The following is a 16,229-nucleotide window of genomic DNA, read 5'->3' as shown; positions in this document are numbered from 1 at the left end:
TATTCACTCCCCATCACAAGCTGTGCAGGCAGCATCACAGTGACTCCACCCAGCACCTCCTTCCTTTGGCAACATCTCCAAATCACCTGCTCCAAAGAGCTGGAATGAAGTGCACCCAGCCCAGGAACCACTAACAGGATGAACTTGTGCACGCAGTGATCTGGATAAGAACTGCACAGGGATGTGCAGATGATCCTCAGCCCATGGGTCTTTTTGGAGCTATTGATGGCACAGCCTTTGGGGAATCCAACAGCCTGTCCAGCACTGGCTCTCAACTGACCAAGAGCCACATGGCTAAGAGTGAATGGCTGGGAAATGTGACAATCATAAGAAGAGTGAAGGGGACTTGTCCCACCAGCACTGCCAAAGTCCCAGCCAGGACACTCACCACCTCCAGGATCTCCCTCTCGACGTGGAAGAGCTCTGTGTACTTCCCGTGGGTGATATTAAGTTTCAGGGGAACCTGGCCAATAAATATTCTCACTAAAAAGTCAAATAAGACAAGTTAGTTGGAACACATCTCTGTGCCATGTGTAGATGTTTCATCTGCCTTACATGAGAAGCTGTGTGCATGGAAAATCTCTTTACAAGGCATACAGAAAACTCAGATCTGAGAGTCACTGCCCCAGTAAAGCAAAGTCACAGTCTTGGGTTTTTTCCCCAAGGAAATGTGCTGCAATGTTCTCACAGTCCCAGTCAAATTCCAGAGCTCAGTGCTGCTGAACAGACAGCATTTCGCTTCAGTGTTCATACATTTCATACAGAAACACTGACTAACTTAAGTAGATCCCTGAACACAGGGAAAGATGGGTAAATTTAGTAAGAAGACAGTGTCAGGTACCAAAGTTATTTATAATAGTTGGGGGTGAAATTATGTCAAATCTCTTACTCTTCCCTGCAATGGAGGAGATCAAATCAGTGAGTCAAAATAAAGCACTGCAGAAAGGACGTTTTCATTTTTCAAACTGCTGGAGAGAATGAGCAATGACATTTGAAAAGAGGTCCAAAAGATGCATTTTTCTGTGCTTAGATTAAAATTTGATTCACAGCAGCAGAATGCAATAATCTGAGTTGCCCAGACTTGCAGAGATAATACCCCTAAATCTTGTATTAAGTGTCATGAGATACTCAGTGGAACTGAGAACTCAGAATTCCAGCTTTATGTTCCACCAGAAAAACAAATACAATTGCAGATAACATTATAAAGTCCCCGATTCTTTCCCATTTTTTTCCCATCCACTGAACCTCTCTTCACCACAAATTGTATATCAGACATATCTAATGTAACAGCTCCAGACAAAAATTATGATGAGAATCACCTTCACAGTGTTTATATAATCTGTCCATACTCCAGTTCAAGGCATAATCAAAACAAGTCTCTAAATTAGAAGCTGACATATTCCAACTTGAAGAAATGTTCCAAAACACTCTTCAGGGACACCTCACCCATGTTTCCTTAGCAAAATTTCCATGCCTCTAATCCTTGTTGATTAAGGGTCAAAAGAAAATCCATGAAAACAAATTCCCCTTTACAATGGAATATTGTAAGTCCTTGAGACTGAGAGTCCTCTATTAGAAAGGAAGGGGTCAGAACCTGAGTTTCAGCTAATAACTGTGCTGCTCAAAAAATGCTAAAGGTATGAAACAAGACCTTGATCTTACAAAGACTTTTGCCACGGCTGCTTAACTTTCCACACATGGCTGATCCCACTGAAGCCAGGTTACACAACAGCCCCACTCCCGTCTCCCAAGCCAAGTGCCTTCTCCGGAGTTTGCAGGGCTGATAAGCTGCTGAATGCTTTTTGGGATTTATAAAACACATCAGGAACAGAAGGGACACATCTGTCCTTACTAACAAGCCTGAGCCCACCACTCCACTGCTGCGTTTTTATTTAAGAAGAACTCAGATATCTCTGCCTGCTCCCCAGGCAGCCCAACACAACAGGCATTAGACACCACACTTGTATAAACACTAAAAGGCTCTGATAAAAGAGGTGGCTGGGAGGAACATTAAACTCCTGAACTAGTTTGAGCCTAAGTCAATTTATTTTAGAAGATTAAAGATAATTATTTCCATCCCTGGTTTTTCACTTTTGTTTTCTTACCTAAATTGCACTTTCCTTTTTCCAGCTCATATCCAAGAGGACACTGACAGATATAGGAGCCATGGGTGTTGTTGCAGGTGGCCAGCGCAGGACAAGGGTTGGAAAGACATTTATCCACCTCTATAAAAGTAAAAAAAAAAAAAAAAAATCAACAAAACAAAACAGATTATACTTACAGAATCATAAAAATCATCAACTGTTGGGCTAAAAGAGATGAACTTGGCTCTCCATCTGTGACTCCTTGAGCATTATCAGATGCTTCATTGCATCATTTGCACTTACTATTTATGCTGTTCCTAATTATTCTGTTGGAGCTGAAAGAATAAATATAAACCACTTGAATATTCATTCAAAAGCCCTTGAGGTCTAGCATGGATCCATGTTAATATGAACATCCAACTCATCTATAGCACTGCTAATCAGAAGACCTCAGGGTTCTTTCCAAAGACAAACAACCCAACAGTTTATGCATGAGAAGACCGAAGAAGGAACCTCAACAGCCCAAATTAGACATGTGGGCATGGGCTGCTTCACCAAAGTCCTGCCCTTTTCATCCAAGCCCTGCTTCTCTGCTCCAAAGGTAGTGCATGAGCATTGATCCAGTCTGTAGATTACCCAGTAATGCTGGAGGCAGCCCTGGCTGCAATCACCTCCTTCCCCCACGCTCCTCCATGCCAGCCTGGGGATGGTCACAGCAGTGATTCCTGCCTGTGCCACCACTCCCAGTGCCCTTCCCGATGGGTGAGCAAGAGCCTGGGGAGCAGACACCACTGTGATAATATAGTGTCTCAGGGGATTAAAGACTGTAATGTCAGATGCTTCACAGGTTACACAACTCAAACTGCAAATTCTGAAGAATATATCCAATATTTCTTCTTGGAAAAAAAAAAAAAAAAAAAAAAAACCAAAAACGAAAAAAGATGTCCTGGTCAAAAAAGCTCCTCTTGCTGCATCTATGACTCACATGATCACAAACACACATCACATGCACCCACAAGGGCAGACCATAGGCAGGGCTGTGGACTTGTCAGTGACAAGGCTCTCCAAGACCAGCAAGACATCTTACACACCACTTGTACCTATCTTGTGGCTGCTGCTGAGTGCTGCAGCAGAGGCAGGAAGCACAGGCTCTGTGGTTAAAGCATGAAGCACAAGAGCCAAACCCGTACGTGCATTTCTGGTGGCACTGCAATAACCCACAGCACCACAGAGACCTGACAGCTCCCAGCCAAACTCTGCCCTGGGACACACCACTCGATGCAATCTCATGCCTGGACTAGCCTGGCGCAGCTACCTCAGCATCAGTGAGAAGCAGATTTGGTGACTCTAATCTAAGCAGCCAGAAATGAGTGGGTGTGGTTTAAAACCATGGCTTTCACTTTGCTGTCCTTCAGTTCATGCTTTGTACAGCAGAGACCAGGGCAGCCACCCTCAGGGCAGTGAGTGACCATGTACAAAGCACCATGTCCAAGACAGCAGAAGGATCTTTTGCATTCTGGTGAATGGCAAATCTTAGTTTTCAAAGGAAAGAATAATTTGACAAAAGTGTGAATCAGTTTCTAAAAAGGCTGCATTATTTTAATTTTTCAATTTAAAAAAAATCATTCCAGTTATTTAATTTTTTTTCTGCATGAAGCTATAGCTATAATTAAAACCAATCAGCCTGTGAAGTAACCTTTAAATACTTAATTATTGGATGGAATATGTATTATTGCCAGTATTTCACTGAGATTAATGCCTTTAGCATGCACAATATCCTACAAAGGCATGATGGCCAGGCTCTGAACTTCAAACACAAAGTCAATTTCCTTTTATATAAGACTTCAGCAAATGTATTTACTTGAGAAGATAAGGAGACTGGTAGTGGTAATAAATTACTATAACAACATACTCAGCAAGACTATGGTACCTAGCCTACCAGGAGAAGCATCCACCCCCTAAGAAGATTAATATTTAGTGAGGTGGGGTGAAAACAACCGTAAGTTGTAATATGAGAAGCAGTTTCAACACAAATACCAAGTGCTGGCCAACTGTACTTTCTCAATAATAAGACAGATATCAATTATTTTCTATTGTTATTGTTAACCCATCAAGAAATATAAAGTGCATCTTGTGCTTACCTGTAAGCACAGATTTATTTTCTCAAAACGGTCAAATCTCAGCTTAATCTTTCTATCAGAAATGTTCATCAAAGTGCTCACCCGTATTTCACCCATTCAACTTGACTGCTATACTCTTAACTTAAAAAGAACAACACAGAGATGAGTTATTGCCGTCAAACCCTGATGAAAACAGACTTGTCATACATACGTGCACACACAACTCTTTGAAAAGCCTTGAGGTGGGACCCAGGTATTCCTGCCCACTTGTTCCTGGCCCCACCACTGGTGAGAGCCATGGCACACATTACCTGTGGCTGGAGGTGATGTCCTCAGCCCGACCGTGCTGCTCGACGGAGGAGCAGTGGTTGGTTTGGTAGCAGCCAAAGTAGTCGCAGTGCTCACAGTGGTCTTGATGGTTGGAGGTGCTTCAGAAGGACTTGTAACAGGGATGTTTTCTTCAGTGACCTTACCAGGCTTTGCAGTGGTGGGACCCATGGCTTCTGTGCTTTTACCAGTGGTATAGCTGTGTTTAGTGGCAGTGGGTGTCTGAGCCCTGTGGTCTTTCATGGTGCTGGCCTCACCTGGGGTGGGCCGGTGACTGGATGGTGTTGTCAGCACAGGAGGTTTCACCGTGGTCACTGCCACTGCGGGGTCAATGCTGCTGTGATTTGTTGCACTTGGTGAGGGACTAAGGGATGCATCTGTTGGACCAGCCTGTGGAGCAACAGTGGCTGTGGTGAGCAGTGGTGTTGCCTTCCCAAAGCTGTCCCCTTGGGTGGTGGCATCTCTAGGCGAGGCAGTCTCTGTTACTGTCACAGGAGCAGACACAGACACGATGCGTCCACCAAGCAGCTCCATGGGTTCTGTAGGGAGAGGTGACCTGGTAGGAGTGAAGGTGGTGCTCTTTTGGGGCCGGTGTGTGACATTGGGCTTGTTGGTCTCTCTGGGTGAGCTCCTGGCTGTGGCAGCTGTGGAGAGCTCCTGCCTGACCACACTCATAGCCACGGTGGTGCTTGCTTGATCACTCTCACTGGACTGCGAGATGGATGAGGGTGATGAAAACACAGACAATAGAGACGCTAACGAGTAAGACGGGGAGGGCAAGGAGGAAGTGGGCAAGGAGGATGACAAGGCCTGCAGAGGGGGTGAAGATGTCATCACAGAGGGTGAGCGTGGCTCAGGTGATTCTGACAGTGTAAACAGATGAGTTGGTGGTGGTGTTGATGACAGTGATGACAGTGAGGAAGAGGCTGGAAATGCTGATGAAGACAGAGATGATCTGTCAGTGGTCAAAAACTCAGAGGCAGTGTTGAATAGAGTTGTATTTTCTATGCTGCCTGTAGAAGCAGACGTCGACAGTTTGGAAGGGTGCACCAGCAACGGCTCCGTAGATGGCTCAACAAAACCGCTACTGTTTGATGCATTGGTCTGCCTGTCATGAGCCACAGATGATTGTGAGGCATCAAAAGGGCTGGAAATTTCAGAAAAAAAGGTGGAACTTTCTGAGGAGTCAGCAGAGGTGCTGCTGTTGGAGATAGACAGGAGGGTCCTTTCTCCTCCTCTGGTATATGTGGTTGAAATGTATGTGCCATCTGTGTGAGAAACCGAGGTCCTTTTCTCAGTATCACTGCTACTGACTGGCTGATGGCTACCTGAAAAGTCTGGAGTAAAATGACAAAAAATATTAGAAAGACAGAGTAATATGAAAGCATTCTGATGTCATATTAAAACTGCTTGCTAAATAAGATGTTCTTGTCTGGGAACCTGTCCATGATTTTCTAAGAATTTCAAGTGCCATTCAAGCATGGTTATAGGATTAGGAGTCTTATGCACTCCTTAATTGATTCTAAAATGATGAACCCTGACAGACACAAGACTCCCATGAAATGTGTAGGTTTCCAAATCACTGTTTTTCACATACTGCTTTCCTAAAAATCAAGGTCTTAACATTCCAGGTATTTGTGGCAAGCTATGAAGGAAAACACAATTGTCCTCTTTATCACTCATAATGTACAAAACTCATATCCTCTCCCTCTTATCCTCCATTCCCATCTACAGAATATCCATCTTGTTCAGTCAATTTGTTTTTAGACATAGTGAACGTCATGCCTCTGCAGGACAAAATTATTACATTATGTTAATTTGCAGCTTATCATGAACCCAGTGATTCTAAACTTTGCAGCCAGGAAAACCTAAATGCACATCAGCATGCAAAAAGTTCAGATTGTTTATCACAAAAGATGCAATCAATCTTATAGTACCAATTTCAAGATGTACTGCTAAGTTCAGCCTACTTTAAAACAATAAAAAATGGTATTGAAAATTTGTTTTTATTCTACAACTGACTTAGGTCATCATGAAATGCTTCTGAAAGCAAAAGAAACCAGTTAGGGCACAAAAAAAAAAAAAAGGAGCCATCATTATGGCTCCACTTCTGGAATAGTTTCCCATCTGTGTGGGGTCTGGTTTTGAGTCCTTTGATGGAAACCTCCCCCTGAGTGAACCCATAGGTGGTGAATGTAGTAATGAATGAGAACTTTATGCACAACATACTAAAAACAGACAATGTGAATTCCCCCCAAATGTACACCAAAACCATCAACTCACTTGTGAGATCGTTTTGGAAAGAAGAGTAAGTGGGTATCTTGGCAGAACGTACGAAGACCGTCTCTGTTGCAAAGCCCATGAAACCCCCGCTGCTGGTGGAGGCGTTGGCTGTCCTGCCCTGCTCCACCAATGCTGGCTCAGATGGCCCTGGAGAGCTGGAAGCTCCAGCATTGGAAGAGCTCTCCATGCCACCAGCCAGAGTGCCATCAGTCACTGAGAGCAGCGTCCTCTCCTCAGCACCCGCAGACGTGGATGAAATGTACACGGGATCGGTGATGGGGCTGGACATCCTCTCCTCAGCACTTGAGCTGCTTAGGGAGCGATGGCTGCTGCCAATGGCTGGAAAAGGATTGAAAAGCAGGTGTCTGATTTTATCACCTCAGAGCAGACAGGACTGTCCAAATACTGAGGAATCAGTACCATTAAAGTCATAATGGTATGTTTACGCTATTCATAATTATCACCCCAACCCAGACGGGCAGTGGATGTGTCCTACAGCAACAAGCTACATGTCCCAAGAATGAGACCCTTGTTAAGCATCAGCAGTGGCAGATATACAACACCACAGGGCAGAACCACGACCACTTATAAATGCTGCCCATGCCACCTGCAACAGCTGTGTCATACCAATCCTACAGAGAAGAGGAAGAGAGAGGCACTCAAACGCTACCCCAGAGTTCAGAAAAACTCACTGGAAGGTTCAGCAGCAGCTGAGAAGTAGGTGAAGACCCTGGATGAAAGGGTGACCTTGGGCTCTGGGGACCCTGCTTGGCCAGATGACACATTTCTCACTCGAGGCCATGCTGTGGAGGATGGGACAGGGCCGGTGCGGGTGTCCCCAGCTGTCTCCAGATGAGGTGTGAGGCTTTCTGCTTTTGTGCTCCACATGCTGCGGCTACCTGGGGCTTGAGATGTCCCTTCCTTGTGGATGAAGAGTGTGACTGAAGGTGAAGGCACTGAAACACTGGGAGAAAACGCAGGCAGCAGCTTTGTTGGAAGCCCACTGAGTCCTGCACCACTCTGTGAAACATTACTCTGTGTCCCAGGCTCTGCTGCCGATGAGGACAGCAGGATCGTGTCCAGGGTGCTGGTGTTGGGGGGAGAGGGAACAGAGGTCCCTGTGGCACTGGAAGCTCCGTGGGTGTCTAACACAGGCACTGCGCTGCTCTCCTCAATGGCAGTAGTTGTCACCACACTGGGTGTGCTGGCGGGAGGCAGGCGTCCTCCCATTGCTGAGGTCTTGTCTGAGTGAGAGAGAGCAAAGCAAAATGATTTATGCATCCTAAACTATAAATAAGCAGTTGTTCTCTCTTCCATCGCCAGCCTCAGGCTGAGGACACAAAGAGAATGTGGCAGAAAATCCAATCCTGAGAAAAATGCTAACTGTGATGGCACAGCTCTTTCCTGTGCTAGGAGGTGCTGCTCACAGCAGGACACCAGGAACAAGTTATGGGAGCACTTTTGGGTTTGCTTCCCTTCGGCACTGCTCTTGGTGCCACAGGTCTGACCTGGGCACCAGACACCCACGCTGTCACCTCTGCACCCACAATGAGTGAGGGGAAGGTTACACAGCACCCAAATCACTGGTACTTGAAAGAAAGCGTGGCAGGTTTGTATGGGATCAGTAAATACTGCCTTTGCACCCCAGGGTGGGAGTCAGGAATGACTGCTGCTGCTTCTGCTGGTATAAACACAGCCAGTGGGGCAGTCTTGAAATTGTGCTGTCCCTGAAAACACAGCAAATCTCAAGACTGCTCTGGTAGTAAGGCTGGCTTTTCCTGGTGGCTAAATGTAAGAAACAGATAATGAGTTTTCTCTGGAAGCTGAAATTTTCATCCATAACATCCAGTGCCATCATCCAGCACCTTCCAGCATGCCCTCACTCTCCATGCAGGTGGGTGTCTGATGTGTGGTCAGAGCTCACCTGGGGAAGCACTTTCTGAAGCAGATGGTGAGCCCGTGAGTAATGGGTTCACAGAAAACAGGGTGGTACCTCTGCCACCACCACCCTGGGTTCCCAAAGAAGACTGGGAATGGCCTGGAGAGCTGATGTTTTCAGTACCAGTGGTGGAAACTTCTGTTGTTTGGGCCAGTATGGTGCTGGCTGGCAGAGACCTTAACGTCCTCCCTCCACCCTTGGTGCCTGTTGTGGAAATGGAGGTGCTGGTGGTGGGGAAATTGGTTCTTCTCTCTGTTGACAGGATGCTGAATGACACATGGCTGCTTCCAGTAGCTAAAATGTGATAAAGAAACAATTTACATTTTTACACACATGGAACTATAAATAAAAATGAGCTTTCTTCCAATAGCACCCAGAGGCAGCAAGTACAGTACACAAACACAAGTAGAAAATATGAGACGATGTCAATTTCCAAAGATGTAAATCCTTCCTATAAAAATTTGTCTTTTAAACAACAGTGTGACGCTGACAAAAGGGCTATTTTATAAAAACTGTTGAAACACTAATGCTGTGCACTTGATTTCACCATTATGTGCCTGAGTGCACTCCATGCTGCTAGAACAAATATCGTGATGACCCAGAAAAGCCTGGAAATCAGTTCAGACAAGGCACTACCCTGAGCAGTGTGAAGGTCTTAGAGAAGTCTGAAGAAACAGGATCAGGGGGATCAGACCCCTTCAGAACCCCAGTGGGGACTATAACCAAACAGCAGCATGAAGGACCTCAGAGACCACATTCAAAGTTGCTTTAAATTTGTTGAGCTGGTTCAAATTCTGGGAAGCAGCATGATTCAAGAAGTAGGACAGAAGATAGGAACTGAAGTCTGATCCCTGGGACCACAGGGACATGATCTAATCCTCACTTGCTTCGTTCTCTTGTCTGTAACATGGAGATAGCCACTGGAGACAGTAAACAAAGGACGGTGATTTGAAAGTTAATTATTTTTCTTGGCATAATGAAACTTTCCACACATGTGCCCTTTCTGTAAAAAATCTAAAGCACATTTTTTTGGTCAAGAAAGAGCTGAATAATTTCAGACACAAAATCACACTGCATCCTTCCAAACAGTATATTCTACATAGCTGGAAAGAGTCAGGCAAGTGCAAGCTGCAGGAAGTCCTCCTTTGGCTTGTAAGAAAAATGATATTTCAATTCTAACGTGAGCTCACCTGGGGAAGGACCTTCCAAAGGAGAGCCAGAATGTGTATGGGGTGAGTCTGCCACCTCGGTGAAATCTGTCATTCCTGTGGACCCCTGAGCTCCGGAGGTCTCTCTCACAGAAGATGTGGACAAGGATTGAGTTGTGCCCAAGGTCCTGTACATGGCACTGCTGGACGTGGAGCCTTTGGCTGCTGCCCAGGGGCTGCTGCCCGAGGCAGACCGGGGCGGTCTCCCACCACCGCTGGACGTGGCTGAAATGGGAGTGCTGGGGGCAGAGGAAGCGAGGAAGGTTTTCTCTGCCACTGGTCTGTGGCTGCTTCTGACACCTAGGACACAACAAAACCAGGTTTGATTTGTGCATACAGAGCTATACATATGACTGTTGGCTCAGCACCCATTTCTACACTGCCCATTGAGAAACTGAAGGTGTTTCTCTGGGAAGAGGTGAATCTCTTAAGTACAGGCACATGTACCTTACAAAAACCCATGAAAAATCTCAAACCCATGTCCTACAGACCAGTCTGCATGGCAGATATAGCACCAGGTGACAGCTGCAAAACCCCAGCAAGTGTCTCTGGCAGGGAAAGTGTGTGCACATATTTCTTAGCAATGTTCTTCTCAGGACAGGAGTTTCATTAGTAACGAGGCCATCGATGTTTTCCACTTTTTCACCCAAAAGCTGAACTCCACTCTCCCCCTTCCCACCCGCCCCACTGCCAGCTCAGTGCAGCCAGTAATAAAAACATCCATGTATCCAATAATGACTGATGACTATATCTGAAGAAAAACAGCGCAGGGATGTGAAATCTCATCCAGCCCCAGGGCAGACAGCTCTCAAACTAACAAATTTACCTCGGAAAGGACCTTCAGAGGCAGAGAGGGAGCTTGTGAGCATAGGACCCCCAGGAGGGCCTGGGAGATCGGTGGCTTCCCATGAGCTGTTGGGATGATGTGTCCCAGTCCTCAAGGAAGAGGAGGTCCCACCCAAAGAGCTTGTGGGGTTGGTGCTGGTGGCAGAGTCCCTTGTCACCCCAGCTATGTGGCCATTTTCTGGGGCCATCAGTGTCCCCACTGCCATGCTGGACATGTCAGCACCCTGGATGTCCAAGCGCAGCGTCGCCTCTTCAGCACCTGGGATGTTCTTGGGGGGTTCATAATCGCTGCTAGAAGCTGAAAAAGGAGAAGAGAAAGACAAAACTGCATAAACATAATTAAAAACTGCTGGGTAGGGTTCATCCCACTGTCAGTAGATGTAGACAACGTATGTGTGAGTATTCAATACGGGAAACGTGAATATTTAATACTGGGAAATCATTAAGACGGGAGGAAAAGTAGTCTCTAAATACGAACTGCTGAAGTTATTGCTTGCAAAATTCAACTGGAAGTTTTCAAGGAAAATCTATCCTCCCCTTCCAACAAGAATAATATTTATCCATACTTTCATTTCTGTGAAATGTTTTTAAATGTACAGAATGTGCCAAATACAATATTATTCCTCCTTTCTTTAAAATAAAAAGGATATATTTTGTTAATAAAGAGTCTTTAAATAAGAGTTTTGAGCTATCTATCAAAACTCACTTGTGGAAGCACTTCCTGAAATGGACAGCAAGCCTGGGTGCAATGGGTCTGTGACACCTCTGCCTCCATCACCCTGAGCACCCACAGACATCCCAGGGGTCTGGCTCTGGGCTGAAGAGCTGGTGAATTCAGTCCCAGAGGTGGAAATCTCTGCCATGGTGACCAGCCTGGTGCTGGCTGGCAGGGACCTTAATGTCCTCCCTCCACCCTTGGCAGCTGTTGTGGAAATGGAGGTGCTGGTGGTGGGGAAATCCGAACCGAATCTCTCCGTAGCTGAGTTGTTGGACGGCTGGTAGCTGCTTCCAATGCCTACAATACAGTAAAAAAAATGGATTTATACATATGAAATTATAAACAGATGGGTCAATTTTCTTCCCAGATGCTTACAGCACCCATACAGATATTAACCATAGGAAGTTTTCAATCTGGACAAAGTGCTCTTTTGGAAAGGCATGACTCTCCTCACCATAGGAAGACCTTGCACAAAACCCAGGACTTGCTGCCAGGCTTTGTGAGTGTGGCATGGCCCAGACAGGAGAAAACCCCACAGCATCAAACAGCAAAGGGAGGAAACCTAAGCCCAGCCACATTCCCATATGAGCCTGCAGCTCACTGCACATCCCAGGGCTCAGCAGGGTACTGTCCTTCAGGATCTCAGGTTTCCTGCAGCCCCAGTGGTACTCCCAGCAGCTGTGACAGAGGGAAGGGATGTGTCAGTGTGAGAACCCTGGAGATGTGTTTGCTCCTGAAAAGCCCTGGACACAGGATAAGGATTCAGCAACACTGAGGTTTTCAGTATTCATGTGGAGCTGGGCAAAGTCTCTGTTTTTGGGAACTCCAGAAATTGGCTGCTGCAGAGCAAGCGAGGGGAAGCCATGGAGCCCAGGGATCTCAGGTTTGCTGCCCTGAGCAAGTTGTTAAGCACAGGATCTCACTCTGTGTAGCTGAGGCCAAGCCCACCCTGTGTGGCCACAAGTGGGGGTTCCCAACCTCCCACCCCACTCCGTCAGCACTTGGGCACAGGTCAGACAGGGCTCAGAGCTGCCCTTGCTCTGCAGCTGGCACTGGCCCAGTGAAGATATTTCACAGCTGCAGACATCCACCCTGCAGAAAACACTATGATAACATCCAAAGAACTTCATTTTTTTTTAAGTGGAAAATGCTGGGGGGGGTTGGATCAATTTTTTTTTTCCATTGCTTTTTCCTGCTTTCAGCAGGGAATTTCAGCTAACCATCCAAATAATAAAAAACAGAGCACATGCAAAACAGAGCATCTCCTCTGCTTCAAGAAAGCAAACACTATCAAGTGGCTTTTTTAAACTATGAAAGAAAGGCCAGCAAAGCTCACCTCTGAAGGCATTGTCTGTGGGAGGTGATGCAGTCAGCAAAGCCCTGGTGAAGTTCCCCGTGACACCCCTGGGGTGTAGCATGATGTGCTCTGCACCAGTCTGGGCACCTGAAGCTTGGGAGGAGGCCTGGGGCTGTCCCAGGGGGCCAGGGAGGGCAGTGCTGGGGCTGCTCCCCGAGGGGCTGGGTGAAGCAGCTGCAGTGCCCATGGCGGGGCTGCTGCCCAGCTCTGTGCCCAGCCAGCTGCTCACGGCTTGAGAGAGGCTGTCAGTGCCTGCAAGGCAAAGGGGGAAAGCAGATGAGAACCCAGAGATGGGCTCTGCTGCCCGCACGCCATTCCACACTGCCACCCTTCCCCTGCCCTTCAGCTCCCTCTCTGCACTGTGCCTACAGAAACTCTGTGTCTGGAAGCTGCACCAAGCAGTTCATAATTTTGAATACTAGGAGAAGCCACATGGATTCTTCTCTCCATCCTTGTGCATAAAGCAAGCCAGTAAACTGCCCTGAGTGAGCATGGAGAGCTGGATCCACAAAGCTCTACAATACAGGAGAACCAGGCGTAACCAATGCTGGCTGCTCTGGGGAACCGCATTCACCTCGCTCCCAGGTGTTGGAACACTTTCCCGGTGTTCCAAGGCTGAACTGGGATGGCTCACCTGGGTGATGAGGTTCTGAAGATGAAGATAGCAGCGCTGTCCTCACAGTGTTGTTAAATCCAGACATGTTCCAGACTCCATGGTGCCCTCCCTGCATCCCCTCAGCTGAATCAGTGCTGATGGCTTCCAAGCCTGGTGGCGTCCCCTCAGCAGCTGCAGGGGTGTTGGGAGAAGCCAGAGCCCTCTTGCCTCTCCCCAACCTGCCTGCAGCATGGTGATGGCTTCCAGGGTCTGGAAAGCAACAGGGAGAGGGTCATGTTCACCTGGAAAAGTCCTTTTGTCTCAGCTGGGTGGCAGCAGCATCACCTGCAGTGGTACCCAGCCCTACCAAATGCAATAGGAAGGGTCACAGCTGCATCCCTCATGTTTCCTCTGTTTAACAGAGCACAGTTTAACTGCAGGAGGGATTGATGGGCACAGAGGGTTTCTGTCGCCAAAATATAATGGCATTTTAAACATTGTCTTCATTTGTGCATGGCAAAAGAAACAGATTTTTTTTTTTTTTTTAGAGACATTAAAAATGCAGAAGGCAGTAAAGAGCTGGTGCCAGAACAGCTCACAGCTGGCAACCTGGGCTTGCCAGCTCCACATTCTAGTCCCTAAGCAGAAGAAAAAACGGAATCAAAAAAATTAAAGAAAGCCTCTATGCTTATATCTTATTTTAGCTGGGGATATTAAGAAAAAAAACTGAAGTGGGGACAGGGCAATCAGCACAGCTTTGTCTTGCTGCTCTGAGAAACAGGCCTTGATTTAAGTTCATATTTAAGAGTACACTGGTTTACTTACGACTGAAAATTATGAACAAGCCCAGAAGTAAATGTTCACTTGCAGGATTTCCGTGTAAGGACCTCAGCCACAAATCGCCATTGCAACTGGTCAGGTATCCTTCAGCTGAGTTCTTACAGCCTAGGCTGGGCTTGCAATAGGGTTCAGTTCCTGATGGGAGAAGTTGTGGGGACGCCCAGGGGTCTCCACTCTTTGCACAGCCCCTGAGCTCAGTGGATGGGCAGGACTCCCTGGGTACTGCTGAGTGGTGAAAAACAGGGGCAGCTCCTGAGAATCATCTTCTTTGTAATGTTAGAAAACAAAGCCCAGCTTTCCTGAGATTGTGTTTCTCTCAAAAATCTGCATTTCTAGCTGTGGGGCAGGAATACCTCCTAATCCACAGGCTGTGCTCAGTCCATGGGCTGGGAACAGCTAACATGGACTCTCACATCCATAAAACTCACCGGGAGGATGGCTGGGCGTGAGCAGGTGGGTCACTGTGCCAGCAGATGGGCTCTCTGGGGATCCTGCTCCTGGAGGGGTGACATCCCCATCACTGGCAGGGGGGGCAGTGTGCCCTGTGACCCTGCTTGCTGCTGGCACTGCCCCGTGCCTGGCAGGCAGCGATGCCCCCTCCCTGCTCCCAGCCAGCATCGTCACCAACTCCACAGGAGCACCAGCAGTCCTTATCTCCGGGCTTGAACTTCTCTCCTGATGGCTGCTTTCAATGACTAAAAGGAAAGACAAAAAAACTTAGATCCCATCAGCACTGATGTGCAGGCTCAGCTCACTGCAGTAACACCAAGGCCAGGCTCTGAGCTCATTTACTTACACTAGAGAAAAATTTTGCATAATCAAAACACAGACGTGAAATTTAGTTTTGGATTTGCACCAGTGGAAACTAGATTGCTCTGTGGGACCAAAAACCAAAACCCACCTCTGTGCAAAATACTAATTCAATTCAGCACCCTCAGGATTTTTTTTGTGTGTTAAGAGAAATAAATTTTGAAAGGAGCAAAAAGAAAGTCTTAAATAACTGATGGAAATACTTGCAGTGTAGAGTCCATGGCAGGAGTGTGAAGGTCTCCAGAGCTGACAGCCCAGCACAGCCCATGTGTCCCATTCTGAATGTAAGATGGGAGTGGAGAGGGCCCCACAGCTCTTCCCCTCTCTCCACTTGGCCAGTGCTTGCTGGACACCCGACTTCAAATCCCATCTCCTGCAGAGAGCTGGCATGAAGCTGGCTGAGAGCTGCACTGCACTCAGGACAGTCAGTAAAACCCACCCAGCCACAGTGCAGCACTGGGGACAGAGGAGAGCAGTGTATGGTGGGGATTATATGCCCCACCCAGGTGCCAAAGCACCCCAAAGTGATGAGATATTTTAGCACTTCTAACATTAATGTCTACCAGAATATGAGAAACAAGATGAAGAAGAAGATTGTGCATGAGTGGTGGTGTGGGGAATCAGGGTTTTCAGTTTATGGTACCACCCAGGGATGTGAGGACTTCACTGCATATCAGTTCACACAAAAAACAGCAGTCACCATCTATGTTACAGTCCCAAGGCTTGGCTGGCACTGCAGCCTCAGATGATCTTCAAAGCCCACAACAATCTTTGAAGTCAAAAGCAAGTCCAAATCTGAAAGGGCAAGGTCCCCATTTTGTCCATCTTCCTTAAAACCAAAATGCAGTCTCTGTCATGTGCATGGCCTCCAAAGGCAGCAGATAAAGGCACTCAGTCTCTGCCCAAAAGCTCTGATTTTGAAGGTTAAACCTGTTCTGGGCCTCCAAACATTTTCTGTAAGAAAATTGTGTGTTCAAGAGAAAAACCTATGGGAAACCTCCTCCCTGTCTTTTATGTCTTCTTTGGAGTTGCTGTACCTGCCACAACAGAGGTGGCAATTTCTGAAGTGGTGTCCTCTATACATCTGCAATAGCTTCAGTGG

General features: G+C 46.9%; 1 protein-coding gene across 1 annotated transcript in view; it reads right to left on the bottom strand.

Moving 5' to 3' along the window:
• The window catches only part of HEG1 (heart development protein with EGF like domains 1), a 51,764-nt gene that overhangs the window by 18,731 nt on the left and 16,804 nt on the right, over window positions 1-16,229 (bottom strand). The window contains exons 2-13 of the mRNA XM_068195336.1: window positions 14,746-15,012; window positions 13,517-13,747; window positions 12,862-13,134; window positions 11,514-11,822; window positions 10,788-11,105; window positions 9,944-10,261; window positions 8,739-9,047; window positions 7,507-8,058; window positions 6,815-7,153; window positions 4,516-5,868; window positions 2,106-2,225; window positions 389-483 (exon numbers count right to left, since the gene is read on the bottom strand). Of these exons, the coding sequence (XP_068051437.1) occupies window positions 389-483; window positions 2,106-2,225; window positions 4,516-5,868; window positions 6,815-7,153; window positions 7,507-8,058; window positions 8,739-9,047; window positions 9,944-10,261; window positions 10,788-11,105; window positions 11,514-11,822; window positions 12,862-13,134; window positions 13,517-13,747; window positions 14,746-15,012 (4,484 nt within the window). The remainder of the gene's footprint in view (window positions 1-388; window positions 484-2,105; window positions 2,226-4,515; window positions 5,869-6,814; window positions 7,154-7,506; window positions 8,059-8,738; window positions 9,048-9,943; window positions 10,262-10,787; window positions 11,106-11,513; window positions 11,823-12,861; window positions 13,135-13,516; window positions 13,748-14,745; window positions 15,013-16,229) is intronic.

This window comes from Anomalospiza imberbis, chromosome 7, assembly GCF_031753505.1.
Source record: "Anomalospiza imberbis isolate Cuckoo-Finch-1a 21T00152 chromosome 7, ASM3175350v1, whole genome shotgun sequence".
Classification (NCBI taxonomy): domain Eukaryota; kingdom Metazoa; phylum Chordata; class Aves; order Passeriformes; family Viduidae; genus Anomalospiza; species Anomalospiza imberbis.
This window is presented reverse-complemented; position numbering and strand designations above follow the sequence as displayed.